Source organism: Lampetra fluviatilis, chromosome 9 (assembly GCF_964198595.1).
Source record: "Lampetra fluviatilis chromosome 9, kcLamFluv1.1, whole genome shotgun sequence".
NCBI lineage: Eukaryota > Metazoa > Chordata > Hyperoartia > Petromyzontiformes > Petromyzontidae > Lampetra > Lampetra fluviatilis.
Window position 1 is genome coordinate 11,414,483 of NC_136283.1, and position 20,019 is coordinate 11,434,501.

A 20,019-nucleotide genomic window follows, 5' to 3' on the forward strand; every position below is an offset into this window, starting at 1 on the left:
AATTTGTATTTCGTGTGGCCCAGCAGCCGGTTGTACGAGACAACTGAAGCGACGTTATCCTCCTCGTTTCGCACACGGAGGGGTTGCCACCTTCTTGGTTCTTTCGGTAAAGTCACGTAGAAGGGAAATAATAAAATAATACAAATACAACTTAATAAAATATAATTCTCACGACGTTTCGGCCACAACGCAAGCAGCCGTCCTCAGGTGAAGAACAGGACCGGGTTGCCACCTGTCTTTGTATTGGAATCTTTGTTCGTGCGGCAGGACTTTTTTTTTTGTACCAAAATTAGGTAGCAGGTATTTTGAGCTTCATTATAGAAAACTTGCGCAGTTTTGATTTGTAGACTTAGGCCAAGCTGAGAGACATCTGAGTTTTGTCCTTTTGAAAAGATGATAGGCCCATATTATTGATTTGTACAGCTTTTAAATAAACTTGGAGAATTTACGTCCAAGGTGTTTTTTTTGTGTCCAACCGGCCACAGGTGTGATGTATGTGCAGTATTTAGGAATAAGCCTTACATGCGAGGTTCAGGTTTAGCTACTCGGGGCCTGCATGCCACATTGCGGTTAATACCCCCAGGGTTCCATTTTTCATTTCTAGGGAGTAAATCCTTATAATTAAAATTGTACTGAACTCAAGGCTTGGTCAAATTTAAGGTGCCCTAACAGAATAATAGAAACCAACACAACTGTGAAACAGCACTGCGTATGCGTTGATGATGATGATGATGATAACGATTATCAGTCCAATTTTATAACACGTGCAAACTTTTGAGCAGCGAACACGAGGTTGGGGAAATATAACGTTAAAGCACAAACTTCTAGCACTAATGAGTTGAAGTTGGTTATTAATGTTCATGGGAAGAGACATGAAGTATTGTATTGAAGTTTTTGCTTAAAGCATAAATATCTGCAGCAGATGCTTGAAGGCAAGGGTTATTTTTGCCCAAAACATTTGGTATTCCTCAAATTGAGTACTTTTTTTTCGGTTGTATTTAATGACTTGAATCCCTTCCGGCCCTTTAATCCATACTGCGCTCGTGTTAAGACGGATGTGCTATGCCACAGACCGCACCTTCAAGGGAAATGGAAATGTTGCTGATGAAGGGAGATGCGTTATTAAATGTTAATTGCGGTTCAGCTAATCGAGACCTTAATTGGGATGTGAATTTCCCTGGCTAGTTGTAACACCCTTGTGGTTCTTGGAAAAAAAATTCAAAATGTGCTGATTGCATCGGTAAAGTGTGCCGGAGATTACATGCTACCTTCCAATTTTCTTTTCAAGATGCCGAGAGCAGGAGAAAGGCAGAGTGGTTCCATTGGGCCATTCGAGTGTGTGTATAAGAACTTATTTTGCACTGTATGTAGCCAACCATGCTAATAAGAGGTGTGGGGGAAGGACGGCAAACTAAAACACAAAGCAGTCCTCAAAATAATTAGTTTTCAGTCCAGATTTAAAAGTGCATAGCTCCGAATATCAGAAGGAAGAGCGTTCCAGACGGTCACAGAAGTGCATCTGAAAACGCACGATACAGTGGCTGTCTTTGTTTAATGGATGGCCAAAAGCCGCTGCTGTTAGGATGACCGGAGTTTTGCGTGATGGTTTATGCTCTTTGACGAGATCAGAGAGGTTTTGTGCTTCGTTTGCGGCAAGCACTTTGTGTTTTAATGAGCGCGCTGTAGCTTGATCCTGCAGACACGGCAAGGAGGCTGCTCGCAGTCTGCACGGCGCGTCATTTAACCGACCAGCGGCACTTTGATCCATTCCTCAGAGAAACTAACAAGGTGCCCCCCCCCCCCCACTACCCAGGAATCAAACCGTCGGCGTCATGGCGAAGAGCGGCAACCCGCCCGGCCACTCGGCCTGCACATTGACATTCGTTTTACACGGCTTTATGGAAAGCAAATTTTGTAGAATCGTAATGGCCCCGACTTTCCCATTTTGTCAGTTGCAAATTAAGGTCATATCCCTCTGTTGGCATGCGTCTCGCTTGACCTTGAAGCCGTCCATCCGTCTAGCTGCATTGGCGCGCTCGGCTCCCACTTGGGAAGCAGGGAGTTCAAATCTCGATTGCAGACAACTTGGCCCATCATCCTTCCTTAAGGTGGTAATCATTTTACCCAACTCGGAGGTGTCAATACTTTATTGGTGACTGCCACTTTCTGGGACATGTAAGGATGGTGGTTCTGAAGGTATACTGGGCCCTTATCATAAGAATGTGGAATTTTCGCGACTGGCTTGGGTTGCCCAGGAGTATTGCCTCGATGCTCATTTAGCAGGAAAAAAATCCCTTTTAAACTGCATGCCACCTGTTCGCATCTTTAGTACTCTATACGTGATTATGTCTGCCTAATTATTTTTAACACTGCTGTTGCTCTCATGATACGATGGGAGCTAATAGAAACACCGTTGCATTTTGACGTTGTTTAAAACGCATTCCCGTTTTCGACGCTGTAATGGGCTTTGTAAATCTGAATACCGAAGTTTCGTCTGCAGCAGAGTTACCATTACGACGTTGCTGGATCGGGTGATTTTCTCGGAATGCCTGAGGACGGCTGCTTGCGTTGTGGCCGAAACGTCGTGAGAATTGTTTTATTATGTTTTATTTTTATTATTTTATTACTTCCCTTCTACGTGACTTTACCGAAAGAACCAAGAAGATGAATCCCTGCAGTCACGAAAGCTTTAAATCGAAACATAATTGATCAGTCGGGCAGAACAGGCATCGCATCCGTTACCCACCGTCGTCTGGATTGGTGGTGCCTGGAGGTATCGTAAGACCTGCTCTGCTGCAATCGAGGGAAGAGCAACGTCATGCGTGCAGAGTTGTGAACGGCAGACGTGGTTGTCTTGCGAGAGGGCTCGCCGCGGACACGACTGCAGGGCAGTCGGGGGACAGTGGTGCCCCAGCCATTCGTGCCCCACTGACTCGCTGTCAACCCTCGAACGATAATCGTGGACAACAGTGCACCATTTACACTATGAATCCTCCTTTATCAGTGGCAAAATATAGCGATAGGTTTTTACCCTTTCAACTGGTACAAAAACTGACACCTTTATACAAAGCATCATGTTTGCAATAACCACAACACAAGCAGTCAAAATGCAAACAAAAAGAAACAACTCTGATAATGATATGCACTGTCCTTGAAGTTGATTGGTCCACACCCGAGACAGCTTTTCTTAGAACCTAGTCTCCATTGGTGTTGGACCAGATGACGCCAAAAGGTGTATCAACTTCAAGGACAGTGCATTTCATTATCAGAGTTGTTTCTTTTTGTTTGCATTTTGACTGCTTGTGTTGTGGTTATTGCAAACATGATGCCATGTATAAAGGTGTCAGGGTTTTACCCTTTCAACTGGTACAAAAACTATCACAACAGCGCACCAGTCACGTATTCTTCAAAGTTTAAATGTCTCTAAATATCAGCAGTACTGTGGGCCACATCCTGCACGGCCTTGCGGACGCCACCAGCGCTCCGCAGGACGCAGCGTGAGAACTTTTGTATGGGGGGGGGGGGATTAAGAAATGTACAAATTCAAATACCTTGATTGTGATGACGATTTCTTATATTTCAATGCTTTGGGATTTTCTCCACCACCAAAGGTATTTGTTCAGTATTGAAGGTAGCCGTGGTTATGGCCTTCTTTAATATCAAGGTATTGTCCATTGTTGAACAACACCGCATTGTTGGTCAACATGTGAACTATGGCCGGTGTGTGTATATATGTTGAACTTCTTTCGCCCCGTACATCGCCTACCGTACTAATCGGGTGTGTGGGCGATGCCTTGCGGCGCAGTACAACGTGCACCACACGTGCAACGGATGCACGTCGCGTCGAAGTAAATAACCACCCTGTCAGTGTGTGCAGTGTGGCTGTCATTAAGAGCACTTGTGGATACACCATTCATTGTCTCCCCTGTCAACGAGTCAATTACTGGCACAATGCACATTACGCTCGTTTTAGGTTGGTAATGTCTATTTCAAGAGTTCAGGCAGAGAAATGATTTGGACCATGTGAGTGTGGTGGGCATAGTGGTTTAAAATAGAGGGGGGGTGAGTGTGCGATTTGTCTGCAAGTGCATGCGTGTGTGTGTATGTACATGTGATGTGTGTTTGTTGCATACTCGTCTGTTTGTGCATCTGGTTTTGAGCACGAGTCTGCATGTATTTTACTTGGACTTGTATCTATTTATTTGCATTGGCGTGTGTCCTCGTTAATTGTTTTTATTTTCATCCATCTGTTTGCATAGGTGTGCATCCTTCTGTGCGTGCATTTTATTCACATGTGCCTGTGTGTCAGATGTGTTTATGGGGAGCAGTGGGACAGTGATGAGCACACTACGCTACTAAACAGGCGATCGGAGAGTCATTCCCGAACACAGCCAACATCGGTAATGAACAACTAAATTGTTTCTGTGCCTCCCCGAGCGAGGGCCAATCAGCCATAAATGAGTAACTGTTGCAGTGTGTGAACATCAGCGCTGGGGAGACGAAGGCGGCCGTGTGTGGCGCTGACCACACCACGCTCTCGTACTCCGTGCTCGCAAACAGCACTTGCCCCAACATTCTAAGGCTATACGGGGGAATTTTTGTCTCTTTGGGTAAGGTGTGAGATGCGGCAGGTGTGGTACAGGGCCGGGCCGGGCCTGGCTCCCTCTCTGCTGGGCGGCTGCTGCTCGCGCTTCGTGCCGGAGTTCGTGCTGCAGGGCCTGAGCTGCCCGCGCGACGCGGCCGTCGAGCAGATCCGCCGCGGCCTGCAGCAAGCCCTCTCCGTAAGCCTCTCCGTGTGGCACGGTGTCACAACCACACCTTTTTAGAGGTCGGCGTGTCTGACTCGCAAATGTTTCCCAGCGGTTACCGGCAAGATGATGATCCATCGGCCCGAGCCGGGCCTGCGGTGAATGTTCACACAGTTTAAACTACCCATAGTGATGCGACGTTCCCGACCTGGTGCCGTGTGGCTCCGCGCTGCGTCTCTCCGCGCCCGTCACAGGCTTGCGCACCAGACCGGCCGCTACAGCGGACTCTGTGCCTGCTCGCCGACCTGGACCAGCGCACCGTGCGGCTCCTCGCCGCGCAGCCCCTCTTCCCCCCGCAAGACGAGGCCTCCACGGCCGGGCCGCCCTCCGTGGCCGGCCAGGAGGGGCGGCCACTGCCGTCGCCGACGTCTTTGCCACGCGTGCAGAAAGAGCGGCGCCTGGTGGAGAGCGACGACGTGCGGCCGTCAGGCCTCGTGCGCGACCTCCTCCACTCGACGCTGCAGCTGTGGAAGATGCGGCTCTCCGCGGACTTTGTGAGCGCTTCGTGCAGGGTGTTGGGGCTGTGTGAGGCTGGGGCTGTCCCTCCAGGTGAATCGCAGAGTTATGAAATTGGTACGATTGTACCGACGATTGGTTGAAAAGGTCACGTTCTATGTTTTCAGTCGATCGAAACGGAGCTATGCAATTCATTCTCCAGGAAAGATTCAACCTTACGTCAGTGAGTGTGCGTTTGCGGTGTCAACATCTGGCAGTTTGCCAGCATTGGTTCGAGCAAGACTGGCTGCTGAAGAGACGCGCAATACTGCTGAAAGTATGCACTCTGAGAAAATCCGTGTAGCTGATGGGATGTGTAACAAAAAATAGACATGGAGGGATGGGAAAGGAGGCATTAATGGCTGCTGGTTTATTTTCAACTCGTAAATAAGCCCCCCCAGGTGTGCTCCACTCTCACTGTGCCAGGTGTTGGCATCGAGCTGTGCATTTGGTATCCAGAAGCCATCCACTGCATTATTATTAATCCATATGTAACGTTGAGGCTTTCGGTAACCCGCCGCACGCTCGTCCGCCCCCCCCCCCCCCCCCCCCCCCCGCAGTGCATGATGCACCTGGAGGACCGGCTGCGGGAGCTGTGCCGTCGGAGTGAGGCCCTGGCCCTCTGCGCCAGCCCGGACAACCCCGGCCTGGAAGCCATCACCGCCGCTCTCGGGTAAGACTGTCCCCACCCACCCCGGCTGTGATCCTCCGCACGCTCGGAGCCGCACAGGATTCGAGGCCGAAACGGGTTGTCGTGATACACGTTTACTCTCGCACGATCGCATCTGCGGGGTGGAGCTTCCGGATCTCCACCCCCCCCCCACCTCGCTGCATCGGATAGAACTCGGAGTAGAGCAGCGGCTGGCTGGTGATTGAGCGATCTGGCATTGGCTGGTTTGCTCCATTACTCGCTCGCCACTGGTCAGTCGCCTCATCACTCTCCTGTCGCTAATGCATGGTTAACCTTCTCGTGAGCTTGCCTCATTGATTCCTCCACACATTCTTGAACTGTCTACCGAACTGTTTTGCCTCATCCACACTGTTCAACGACCACTGCAGGTCGTAACAACGCACTCACCCACTCTCTCACCCACCATCTCACTCAACCACTTGCCTGCTCGCCACACTTCGGTTCGCAACACTTTTCTTTCTGCGTTTTCCCTCGCACTGCTCGACTTTGTAAATTCTCCCCCCTCATCACCATCTGTTGCTGGCTTTTTAACGTTTTGTGCTCAACTGTTAAAAACAAAACGAAAAAGCACTGCTGCCAATGTCCGGATTATGAAATGGCGATAACTCATTTCCTTTTGCCATTCCCCCCCCCCCCCCGCACTGTGGCACCTGGTGAAATTTGAATGATTACACCAGCAATCGTATGAAAAGGCCACATTCTCTGACTCTGTCCGAGGTAGATTAATCCTGGCATTTAAAAAGTATCAAGCTCGCCAGCAGTCACCGGTACTTCATTGTGTAACACTGGGGCCCGATTATTCAATACCCAGACATAATTTTGTGAATCATGGACCAGCATAGAGACAGTTGTGCAAAAACAGCCTGTTGCAGTGAATGCTCACAAGAAATTCACGCACAGGAAATATTAATCTCAACTTTTGATCCAATGACTCAGTGGTAGAAGTAAGTGGTGGCCATGGTGGTGGTGAGTGTGCCAGGTGAAAGGAGTGCGGTGGTTGTTGTGAGCGTCTGTGGGGAGGGATAGTGGTAGCGTTTAGCACGCTGCACTACGAATCCAGCGAGCGAGTTCAGCCAACACCAGTGGCGATTATTTTAACCGGTTCTGGGCCTCCCCTAGATCAACATTGCCTCCAAAGAGTACCTGCTGTGGTGTGTAAAACATCACCACTATAGGAAACAAAAGACCGCTGGGCGTGGTGTGGGGCCACTCGCCCTCTCGTGTGCCGTGACAGCCTTCATAGGTGCTCGCTAGCAGCACCTATGCCCCAACAGTCTGTTAAGGCAACACAAGGGGTGGGGGGGGGCAGATCTTTGTCTTGAGCGTCATGTGTCCCCACCACAGGGGCGACTCCAGTGACGTGGGACTGCTGGCAGCCGTGGCGACGGCCCTCCCCGAGCCTCCGTTCCTCACGTGACTCCTGGGCAACCCTGCTGCCCGGCCACGTGCTCGCTTGCACTACAGCGTCCCAGGTGCAGGGACCCAGTGCTGGCTGCTTGCCACTTCTGGTCCGGATCGCAGCCTGCATTGGTCACCTCCTGGTTAAGGCTTTGACGAATTCTCGTTACATTCCGAAAACGTTAACGTATGGTACCTTTTGTCTTGGTTGTTTGTGCCGTGGTGAGTCTTAATCTCGGTTGTCGCCACATGGTTCGTGCTGCCTCGAACAGGCAGTCATGTCGTCCAGAAACCGCTCTTTGGACAAAGAAGTGTTAACCCGATTTGATATGAAACCCAAAGTGACGCATTACGGCTCCGAGCATTAGCACGAGGGTTGAGGTTTCCAGATGCAGTATCTAATGAGCTGCCTAATGTTATTGTTTCGCTTGTTCACTTGTTTGCTGCAAGGAGGCATCCCCTTCAGCAGTGAGGATCAACGCCAAGTCACTTTCAGTCTCTTTGGAGAAATACCGCCTTGAGCAACGCCTCCACTTAATATCCAAACGTATGCCGCTAAGCCTTCACAGGGCGAAGCCCCGCTGTCTGACCCGATGCATTTTGTAGCTCCGAAACTTCTGGTTCAGAGACGCTCTGCAATTTCACAAATGTCGGCCGTCGAAATGTCCTGTTTTAGTTTTAATCTTAATGTTAGAAACCCCCTCCCCCCACCATACACTGCACCGTGACTTGTGCGTAGGAGTTGAAGCGCCGTTTGTTTACTGCAGCGAGCAGTGGGCTCTCCTCAGAACCCCTTATGGGTGAGTGCCCCGCGACTTGGGAGCTCGCTGTCAAACCCCCGCGCCCACGCGTCCCCTGCTCTGCCAAGCCACGATGCCCTTGGCCGCTTTCGGCCTTCTTCGTGTTGCTCCGCTCACTCCCTTCGATTTTATTTTTTTGTCTGACGAAGGGGCTGGGTGGAACTGCTGGCTGGGTGGAACTGTTTTTGTCCATGCGTAGAAATACCCTGCAGCTCCCGTGTGGAGCCCATTCCATTCCGCAGTTCAGTTAACGACCCCCGCCTAGGCCTCCGCCCCCGTGACTCTGCTGCGGCTATCGGTTTCATGCCCAATCGCCACGGGCGCGTCGTCACGTCGCTCGCGGTAGAGACGATTCCATCCAACCTCGGTGAGACCATCGTAGCGAATACTGCATCCCTAGTTGTGCACAACGTTCAAAAAGCATACAGACATTTTACAGAGTCTTATACAAACTCCACAATTCAACCTTGTTTTTTAAGCTTGCATAGACTTCAACTCTAACTGCGTGAGAGTCCACCGAGACGAGATTGTTGCACGGGAAAAATTCACAACTCTCCCTCCCAAACAAAACATACGGGTCTTTCAAATTCTCTGGAGAACTCTTATTCCTAAACCACGGAATGCCGAACAAAGTCAAGAAATATTTTTTAAAATCCTAATTCCCCACCCCGAGGTTGTATTATAACGCTGTGCAAATGCGAGGAATGTTCTCCAATGTGAATGCAATACCTCTGCAAGTAACTCATCACTCCTCCTTCCCCAAATAAACCGCTTGGGGTTTGGTAGGATTTACTGTGGAAATTAAAACGCCGCTCGCCCGGCCGTAACAGCAGCCGTAGCAGCAGCAACAGCGCATGACTGGGCCCAGTCGCGGGCGCTTATTCGTGCATTGTCTTGACAGCGACAGCCTTGGTTTACGCTCTCGTGCGTGTGTGTTGGCGCCACGGATTTGCTTTTTCAGTAAAGACTTAAATAAGAAATAACTTGTCAACTCTGCATCAAAACACTACATCCTGCCAAAAGATAAATAATTTAACATTCATTCTTACTTTGGACGTTCGCTGACTTGCCACAGCCAAGGGAACGCATTCCAATGCCGCCACGTGTGTGTGTGTGTCAAATTGCACCTCTGCGCAGCCGTCAATCATTGCAGGTTTTTGTGCCTCGGGCCAGTGGGGAACTCTTGCCACTTCTTTGTAGAGCTGCCCGTGAGGATTTCCACTGAGACTCTTTGGTGTTTCTCAGAGTCCCCCGTCAGGTTACCTGTATACCCACGTGGCGTATATTGACAAGAATGAGCTGTCGAGTTCCAGCCTCGTGTAATGGCCCCGCGTGTTCCCAAGGCTTCTCTTAGAAGGCGACATTGCCTCTGAACGCTCCTTGCCGGCTGCCGTTGTGCGCGCTCGCTCTGCGGGTGGAGAAGTCTCGCGGCTACGTTCATTTGTGAGGCACAAAGGAAACATGGGGCTCCTGGAGTCTCCAATTGAAATATTCTTTGTTTTATAGCCTCGGGAATTCTCGGAACTGATCGTATAACAAGCTCTGCTTCGCTTATCCTTCGACTATCATGATCTAATTGAGAAGAGAAATACCACATTCTATGGTTTCTTCAAAGCTTGTCTTTGATCTAACTTCCAGCAATAAAAAAAGCTGGCGGTACTGAGAGCTTCGCTCCACTCGGCTGATGCAGAATTAACCTCTGCTGCAACAAAGCCACGGCTGGCGACGGCAACATGACGTCGTCTGGGAATGTGAACGATCGCGCCTTTGCTCGCGCGCGCGTTTGTGTCGTTTGGTTAACAGCGCTTGGCCCAGACACTGAGGGGCACAACCTTCGCAAAGGTAAATCGACAACATTTGGCTGCCCCCAACCCTTTTCGTATTTTTCACCCGTGTTTTCTGGACCACTAGAAAATGAGCCGACTCTGGTGTCGTGGACGAGCGAGCCCAGCCAGGCTTCCTTCCCTCTGTGGCCCTGGTTGGGCCATCCTGGGCCATCCTGGGCTACCTGCAGGGTGCCACTTGCGCCCCTCACTCGATTTTAAATTTAAAGCCGTGTGTTTTCTTGTCCAGATGTAACAACGCAGTGCTGGATGTTGCATTGGTGATCACGGTCGTCCATTGGTTCAGAAAGAAATGGCCATGACCGATTAATTCCATGAACTTTTACGTGGTCAACGGGGAACCACAGCTCCACCGTCTTCTCGTTTTGCATTGCCTTTGACGGGCGACCTGTCAGAGTTTCAGTTGTCAGTGATTTAGCCATCCAATGGGTTCGTTCACCCGAACATCTCCATCTGATACGTGAACACGGTCATCGCCAAGGGTTCTGGTGGCAGCAATATCCGCCGCCTCTGTTTGTTTGGCGAGGCCGGTTTGTGGTAACAACCTGTGCAGAATTACATTTGCCAGGGAAGCGCTTGACGCCTGGGGTAGTCATCGCAGTGTTGTTTATCTGTGCATTGCCAGCCGTTGGGTTATCTCCCTCCCTTTGTTTACGTGGCTTATTTTTGTTTACATTGTTTGCTGCTATGTTATGAACCAACGTTGCCATAGTTCTCCACGGTGTCTTAAACTGCGCAAGCCTAATGATTTCAAAGCAGCTCGGGGTTTACACCATTTCGAAATTCATTCTTGAGCCTAAAAATTACCACGTTTTATATTTAATAAAAATGTCCCCGTCACTTCCATCTATAAGTAGCTCACAGAGATGCATGTGGAGGGCTTTGATTGTGGGGGGCGGGCGGGGGGGAACGACCTTCACGACGGTCCTGAACGAGCTCCCCCCGCCCGGCACCGTCGCCTCCTACCAAAGGCCACAGTAGCGGCGCCACAGCCACCCAGATGCTGCAGAGACGTCAGCTCGGCTGCCCACCTTGCATGCTTCCCTCCGAGGGTGGAGGACCGTCCCGCTGCGGTCGACGGTTCAACGGAGGGGGGGGGGGGGCAGCAGGCCACTGCACGCTGGTTTACGTCGTGTTACATCGAGCAAAGCGTTGCAGATTCGACTTCGTTGTTTTGAAGGACAATGACTGATTTGAACACTAACATTCGTCACTAAAAGCCCAATTTTAATGTTTTACCTTTTATACTGAAAATACAATATTTCAGATCTATATGCTTCGTCAGAAATAAGGGTGAACAAATGCGTGATATTACCTTGTTTTCGTAATGGACACAATTGTACAGCATTAACTAAAGTTTCACATTCGGCGTGCATGAAGGAGTGATGGTTCAGCAGTTCACTCGCTGCGTTTAGCATCGTGGCCTCCTGGGTGCAACTCTTGGCCAGGATGCACATCACCAGTTGTGAATGAATTCTGACCAGTGATGTACTCCTCATTTGGAGCATTGAGGAGGCACTCGCCCCCCCCCCCCCCCCCCAGTTTACAGCCCTGAACCAGTGGTGGAAATTCCACATTCCTATGCCAGGGAGCGAGTCTGCACATAGGACAAGCACCGTTGACTTCCTCGCAGAGTGGTACTCGTGTTATCGACCCCAGAGAGATGATGGACCCAGTCGGCTCCGAACCAGGGTTTTAACTCGACCTTCCAACGGCGAGCCGCTCGCTCTGCCACTGAGCCGCTAGGGATCAGCTCCGTCCACAACGAGTGCCGCTAATGAACCTAAGTTGGTGATCGTGAGCACTGCGAAGACGAAGGAAGGCAGGTGAGGCTGGTGTTCGCCATTTCGCTGCCTCGTGCCCTATACCGTCTTCGTTGGATGCTCTCTAATGGCACTGGCGCGCACTGTAAACGTTAAACCGTGGCGGTGATCATCTTGTGTGCACATTGTGCTGTGCGTCCATGAATGTAGAACACCAAACGGACACGCAACAAATGGAGAGCGTTCTTTGCAGTGCCTGAATTTAAGACGTAAATAGCCCGTCCCCTCCCTTTGCGAAAATTAATGCGCGGGTTTCAACAATTGTTAGGCCCTGGGGCGCTATCCTGTCGAGCTGTGTGTGTGTGGTGGCAACCGAGAGTTGTGGCGTTTGAAGTCGTTTCCTCACGTCTGCAATATTACATACCTTGAATAGGTGCTGCGGAAGTTTGCGGTTATACCCCAAATGCCCTGGGCCTGGGTTTTTTAAATGTATTTAATCACGAACGAGTCTTATCTAATGCGGTGCTCGTGTTTTGTGATTTTGCTGGTAAATTATGCTTTGATTTAATAATTGCTGTGTGCCAAATTGCACTTAACCGTCTAGAATAAGCCACTCTCCCTCCCGTGGTCCAGTTGGGTGTATTTTTAGGAGCCAGAAAAACAGCTTTGGACGTTTTTTTAAGTAGACTTGCAGTATTTTCACCTCAGTTGGAGCAGTGTAGTTGAACAGAGTAATTTCGCAGTTGGTACAATTTACGTTCCAAAAAGTACAGATTGTAAAAGGGAAACCGACTGATGCAAATGCATTAAATACGCGAGTGCTTTTAGTGCCAAGTGTATCCATAGTCATCTCTGTGAAGTGATGTTCTGTCCGTAACAATCAGCCGACCCAAAGTGCTGTCGTTTTTAAAATAATATGCGCAATCCACATGCCGCATGAATTGATTAACTATAAAGCCTTGGATTTCTCTCGCATTTTCTGTCTGCAGTTCGCTGTGAAAGCACACTCTCTTGTATGGTTACTCTTTATATTTAAAACTGACCTGTCTATAACTAAAGCATGGTGCTTTATAATGAAATCCTACCATTTAAACGGTTTGTACGGCAAATGTTTTTGTCGCAATTCCAGGCTCGTAATTCCCCAGAGGCGTTGGGCAGCCACTCGTTTTGAAGTCGTGTTTTGTGAAATCTGTCAAGGCTCTGGCGTCTGCATGCGAAAAGTATCCCCCCCCCCCCCAAACGGGCAGAAATATTGTCGCTACGATTACCACCAGCGAAGGGAAAATGTCTCATTTAAAAATGGTGAGGGGGGGGGGGCAAATGTACGTCGTTACTACGGTGTCGAGGTTTCGGGGAGTAATAGTTCATGCGGTAACAATGCAGACGTGGGAGATGCGAGGTGGGTAAGGGTGCGACGCGCATAATAACATTCATGAACATAATTGCAGTTTCATAGCGTGCAATGGGGGAGTGGGGAGGGGTGAAGGGGACCTCTTCCCCGGGGAGAGGGGGGGGTCCCACAAGAACCGCTCCCAAACCTCGCAGGGAGAGCGGCGGCTGCGGCCGGGTTGGGTCGGGAGGGCCCCGCAGAGCGAGGTGCCTCTTGCACGGCGGACGAGGCCACACTCGCGCGGTTCGCTTACAGCGGTTTTATAGGAACTGCAATGCCGTATGTGAGTATTGTGAATTGTTTTTTTCTAAACTGTGTTTTTTTGAATAAAGTACAACGGTTTACATGGTATTTGTGCACGTGTTTCCTTTTTTAACAAAGAAGTTGCGATTCCCGCTGCTGAGGCGTTCTCCGTTACTCTTTAGTTCTTTCGGTAAAGTCACTTATAGAGAAAAAATAATAAATTAAATACCAGCATACGACGTTTCAATTGCAACACAAGCAATCATCATCAGGTATAAATGAAATAGAAACACAAATCTAGTATACTTAGAAATGTAATGTAATACAACAGGGAGTCGGATAACATAACAGTCAACACCCTACCTGGTTGATTACGTTCTTCCTGAGAATGCTAAATTTGAGAGAGAGATCAAACACATTCTCCTTTGTCAAATTGTGGCTGCAGTCTTTTTGTATTGGACTTGGGCCACGTTTGCGGTATATTTGCATTCCGAGTAAATCTTTTCCCCATCCCTACAATGCTCCCTGCCCGTGCATGCCATCGTGCCCCAGTTCCCAATGCACCTGGATCGGCCAAATGATTGAGAGGTGGGGGGAGGGTTTGGTTTTAACGCATAAGGCTCATTTTCCCAACGGATGGAAGCGGTCTCCAGTGTTTTTAAAGCACAGCAGCTCGTGTGTGTCGGGCCTATGGCCAAACAACCCGATAAATTACCCGATCTCGTCAGATTTCATGAGCTAAGCAGCTTTGAGTCTGGACGAGGTAAGTGCATGGGACGCTCACCGCCGAGAAGTGGCATAGATACCGTACGCTGCTGCTGCTGCTGCTGCAGGGCTACATCGCCAGCAGAGGGCAGTGCTGCAAGGTCCATTGTTGTACTGTGCTGTGCTGTCCTCGTCTGTTCACCCCGCACAGACCAGCGTGGCGAAATACGATCAAATAATTCCCTCCAGCAGCGTAGGAAGGCCCTCGATCCCGCATCAAAGAAAACACATTCCTGCGGAGGGAGCTGGTAGGAACGTTGGGTTGCTCGGTCAATGGCCAGGGTCAACGGCGGCGTGGTGTATTCCGCAAATATGCCCGACTGTGAGGGCGGGCACAAGCCGGCGTGAGTAGGTTAAACGTTGAGTTTTATAAGGGTGACCAGCCCCTCCCTGCACGACGGACACAATAATCCCCTGTGAGCTGGTGTAACCAGGAGGTTCCTACCAGTAATAGCGTATTCTGCAAACCACACAGACCTTCTGGGGCCACGTGACTGGAGAGGAAATCTTCGGGGGGGATGAGGTGACGGTCAACTTTAAGGAGAGAGTCTGCCCTGATAAGAGAGGCCAACATGGCCTGGTCAGATCAAGGGCGAGAATCAACCCTCCCAACTCGCCCCCCTGGCGCCCGCTGGCGACCCTAAACTGCACCGTGAAGCCAGTGGCGACAAGAACAAAATCGCTGCCGGCAAACAAAACTTTGAGCAGTGCATAGATGGAGCTGCGAAGAGAGGACAGCGCACGAAACTGTGGCCCCTTTGTGTTGTCTCTCATTTTCTCCTCCCTCCGTGTGCGGGTGATGGGGAGTAGTGCACCCAAAGGTTGCTGAAGTTCGCCGTCTCTCTCTGTGTGCATGAGGATTAGGTCCACGTCGGCCCTGAGAATGGCTGCGAGAAAACTGCAGCTATTTTTTTCTTTCGTTTCAATGCAAGAGGATTTTGATCGCGTCTGGGGTGAGGGGCTCGGGGATTCCCCCTTCAATGGAAAGCACAAATAAAGAAACAATCGTCTCCTAACGATGGCTGGATCGCGCTTTTTTTCGTATATAAAGTTTGGTGAAACACACTTGGGGACAACGTTGTGGTTGCCAAAGTGTGTTCCAGGCAGTGTCGGACCACGCGGTTCGCCTTGGCCACGTTTCACCGCGAACCTCGCGCAAGTTCCGCTGTCCGAGGCGGACGCGCGTCGAGAACGAACGGAGACGGCGCCTCCAGTCGGCGGGGCGAGATCTGAAGACACCGGTGGGCTAAAGTGGTGAACTAGTTGTCTTTCAGTCGACGTGACCCCGTTTTACTGATTGGCTGTGTCGGGTGGTGGAGGGTTGCGACGCATTTATAAATAACGCCATCTAACCCAAAAGTCTTTATTATGAATCATACTGGTCGCGAAAGCCTTCGTGTTCAACAGATCTGAAGAGTCTGCTACGTACCTGTGTGTGCAATGGCTGAGCCAGTGGGGGTGGGTGGCACGTGCCCCCCCCCAATGATCCGATCGAAATCCTTCATTTCGATCGGAGCATTGGAGTTTATTAGTAATAAATTGGCATTTTGCGACCCCCACTGCCACTGTGTAGCATATTATTATGTGCCAGGGACTCGATGAGATGATCGGACAATAGTCTGAGTCCATAATTGGCAATAAGTAACGGCCAAGCGGTTATTAGTGACTCAGAATTGTGCGCAGTTGCGTATACACTATCCACGACTTCCCTGAAGGCATCAACACCTTCAGCGAGCGCGATGCCGATCACACAACGCGGTTCGAATTCGACCCTCGATCGATGGCTGCGCCATCGCCGCACACGTGTCGAATAAAAAGCAAGAGACAAGTCCTTACTAACAACTATCATTTTTATTCCTGTAGGGGTTGCCCCCCCCCCCCTTTAAAATCCTGGCTCCGCCATTGTGTGTGTGTTGGTGTTTGTTGAACTTCTTTCACACCCCGGGTACGTAGCCAAACGTGCTTAATCGGAGGCGCGGGGGAAGGACCACAAACTAAACGAAACACAAAAAACGCTTCTAAAGAACTTGATTTTAAAGTAAGTTACATCCCGCTGGGGGTCACTGTGCGTATCAAGGCGACGTGTCAAGTTTACTCGTCACAAGTCGGGGGGGGTGGGGTGTGCGGTGGAGTGGAGTGGGAGTGGTGGTGGGGTGTGTGGTGGAGTGGGGTGAGTGGTGTAGTGGGGTGTGTGTGGTGGTGGGGTGTGTGGTGGTGAAGTGGGGGTGTGTGGTGTGGTGGAGTGTGTCGGGTGGTGGGGTGTGTGAGGTGGTGGGGTGTGTGGTGGGGTGTGTGGGGTGGTGGGGTGTGTGGAGTGGGGGTGTGTGCTGTGTGGGGTGGTGGAGTGGGGGTGGTGGTGGGGTGTGTGGGGTGGTGGGGTGTGTGGAGTGGGGGTGTGTGCTGTGTGGGGTGGTGGAGTGGGGGTGGTGGTGGGGTGTGTGGGGTGGTGGGGTGTGAGGTGGTGTGGAGGAGTGGGGGTGGTGGGGTGTGTGGTGGTGGAGTGGTGGGGTGTGAGGTGGTGGTGGGGTGTGTGGTGGTGGGGTGTGAGGTGGTGGTAGGGTGTGAGGTGGTGGTGGGGTGTGTGGTGGAGTGGGGTGTGTGGTGGTGGAGTGGTGGGGTGTGCGGTGGTGGTGGGGTGTGTGGTGGTGGGGTGTGAGGTGGTGGTGGGGTGTGTGGTGGAGTGGGGTGTGTGGTGGTGGAGTGGTGGGGTGTGCCGTGGTGGTGGGGTGTGTGGTGGTGGGGTGTGTGGTGGTGGTGGGGTGTGTGGTGGTGGTGGGGTGTGAGGTGGTGGTGGGGTGTGCGGTGGTGGTGGGGTGTGAAGTGGAGTGGGGTGTGTGGTGGAGTGGTGGGGTGTGTGATGGAGTGGTGGGGTGTGCGGTGGTGGTGGGGTGTGTGATGGTGGGGTGTGAGGTGGTGGTGGGGTGTGAGGTGGTGGTGGGGTGTGTGGTGGAGTGGGGTGTGTGGGGGTGGAGTGGTGGGGTGTGCGGTGGTGGTGGGGTGTGTGGTGGTGGGGTGTGTGGTGGTGGTGGGGTGTGAGGTGGTGGTGGGGTGTGCGGTGGTGGTGGGGTGTGAGGTGGTGGTGGGGTGTGTGGTGGTGGAGTGTGGTGTGTGGTGGTGGGGTGTGAGGTGGAGTGGGGTGTGTGGTGGTGGGGTGTGAGGTGGTGGTGGGGTGTGTGGTGGAGTGGGGTGTGTGGTGGAGTGGGGTGTGTGGTGGTGGGGTGTGTGGTGGTGGTGGGGTGTGAGGTGGTGGTGGGGTGTGCGGTGGTGGTGGGGTGTGAGGTGGTGGTGGGGTGTGTGGTGGAGTGGGGTGTGTGGTGGAGTGGGGTGTGTGGTGGAGTGGGGTGTGTGGTGGAGTGGTGGTGGTGGTGGTGTGAAATTGCTCCGTGCATCGTTCTCGCGAGCCTGCGCCCCGGGGGCTGCAGGGAGCCGAGAGCTCCGCTGCGCTGTCGGCAGGTGGCGGCCAAGCCGCGACATTCACGGGGCCGCGGGCGGCAATCGCATCCGCAATGAGCCCAGCTGCGAGGCGGATTTGACGCCACACGCTTCACGTGTTTTTTACTTGGGTCCGGTTCAAGCGCAGCGTTGATGTACGGTGCTCTTTTTTTGCAGGAAGACTTTGCAGTTTTTTTCTGTATTTTTCTGTTTGCGCATAGTCACTTTAAGATGTTTTCTTGTTTTTTGTTTGTTGCGGTTGCACCCGATTCAAGAGCCGAATGGCTCACAGGGCTACTATACCTAATACATGAAACTGAAAGCCGTCGGGTTCAATGATGAGCCCGCACTCGCTAATTCGCTCCAGTCACTGGCGCACCAATGGTCACTTAGGGGCCGTCCATACATGACGTCACGCACTAAGGGGGGGGGGGGTGGGGGTCAGACATTTGTGACGATGTGTGACGAGGGGGGGGGTTGAGAAATGTGACGTCACATCAAAATGCGCAACTTTAAATAAATATAGACAACACGTTCTACTTAATTAAATAGACTTTTTAATAAATATTTTCTCCTAAAACATCAGAGTGAAGCGCCACATTAAATACGCATTAAAATGACAATAGTTTAAAGCGATTTAAAGCATGCTTTATTTGGGGGGGGGCAGAGCTTTGTGACGTCATATTTGAGGGGGGCCTGACTTTTTGTGACGCCGTGTGACGAGGAGGGGGGGGGTCAAAAATCGTCCAACATCGCGTGACGTCATTTATGGACGGCCCCTTACCCCACCTTCCACTCTGCTTATCGCTGTTACCATGATTCCTCCACCCGTGTTGATGACTCCGTCTCACCCCCACTTGCTCTTCATCCACCCAGCCACTCGGCACACCGCAGGTCACCTCGCTTCTATGTCTGCTTTTTCTCTCGCACGGCCATCACTTGGGGATCCCCTCCCATCGTCTCTCTTCCCAAGTCCATACAATAACCTCGCTCGCTCAATCAAATCGACAACGTGTTAACGATGTTCTATTACAACATTCAAAGTGCTGATTGTTGCTGTTGGGGGGCTTGACCGTTTTGGGGGCTTCGGGCACTGTGCTCAACAACGGCGTTTTCACAAACGAATAAGTAATATTTAAAAATACTTTTTTTTAAAAACACGCTTTAATGAAATGTACCGTACGAGTAATGGCAGAACTCCACGACTCCAAGAAGTGGCCCCGAAGTTTGCCATAACGTGGACAATTTGACCCAAGCCGAATCATAAAATTTAAAAATTAATTTAAATTGATGTTATGTTATTTTTTATGATAGATTATATTGTCATCAGTATGACATAAGTATAGCACGTTTGCAGTCGATACCGCATTGGGAAGTGGGTTAAAATTGAGTTACAAGATTTGAGGATACGACAACAACAGACAGTGAGTTCATAGAAAGCGTGTAAAAATATCGTTTAATTTTTTTTTATGATAGAATATGGTATTGTCGTCAGTATGACATAAGTATACCAAGTTTGCAGTCGATACCACATTGGGAAGTGGGTTAAAATTGAGTTACAAGATTTGAAGATACGACAACGACAACAACAGAGTGAGTTTAATAAAAGCGTGCAATAATTAAAAAAAGGTTCTATTTTGGGAAAACTGCATTGCCAAGCGAGGAACATCCTACAGCGTTTAGAATCGGAGAGAGGCGGTTGGAGTCGCGCGAGTAACAGGAATTGTGATTTGGCACGCCGGGAAAACGAACACGAGCGTTACTTTATAACCCCATTATCCCGGGCATCGAATCATTGCACGTGTAATTGGAGATGTTTAATAGCCTGCGCGAGCACTTGCCAGGCTTAGGAAGGAATTCTTCAACTTTAAATGTCAAGTCTGCGCACGCGTGTAGCAGCAGCAGCAGACGTCTAAAGGGCAGAGCTCCATTACTGTAATAATTGCTTTAAATGCCAGCGTTCATGTGATTAAGCGTATATTAAATGTGTAAAGTGAAATACAGTGGGGGTTCCAATTATCTACATTCGCAGTTGGGAGGAACCGGAGGGATGGAACGGCTGATGTGCAGCGACCTGGGCCCTCCGGCTCGACGATTCAGCTCGGTTTTTATAACCCACTAATCCCGGGGTGAAAGAGGATGGTGACTTCCAGCAGCCTGGGATCTCATCTGCACCCCCCAACCCCCAATCTCAAAATCACCGTAAAGTAGCGTGGCCCCATTTTCACAGTAAGAAACAACCCCGATGTGATCGCACCAATGTGTATTGAGCACTCTAAATAATCCTCAAGACATCTGTTGAACGCTGTGTGTCCAACACCGCGAAGGAAGGACACCAGGGCATTTGCCCGTAAACCCAGTGGTGGAAAAGGGCCGACATGCACCAGGAA

At 50.7% G+C, this 20,019-nt stretch overlaps 1 protein-coding gene across 3 annotated transcripts in view; it reads left to right on the forward strand.

Moving 5' to 3' along the window:
• Positions 1-13,538, forward strand: part of LOC144934193 (folliculin-interacting protein 2-like) — a 39,992-nt gene extending 26,454 nt beyond the window's left edge. For 2 of the 3 annotated variants that reach the window (XM_078859763.1, XM_078859764.1), the window contains 4 exons: positions 4,616-4,781; positions 5,003-5,302; positions 5,864-5,976; positions 7,339-13,538. In XM_078859763.1, coding sequence (XP_078715889.1) covers positions 4,616-4,781; positions 5,003-5,302; positions 5,864-5,976; positions 7,339-7,411 — 652 coding nt within the window. In that variant the 3' untranslated portion in view covers positions 7,412-13,538. Of the gene's footprint in view, positions 1-4,615; positions 4,782-5,002; positions 5,358-5,863; positions 5,977-7,338 lie in introns of all 3 variants that reach the window. The other variant, XR_013637138.1, reaches the window with a different exon arrangement.
• The last annotated feature ends 6,481 nt before the right edge of the window (positions 13,539-20,019 follow it).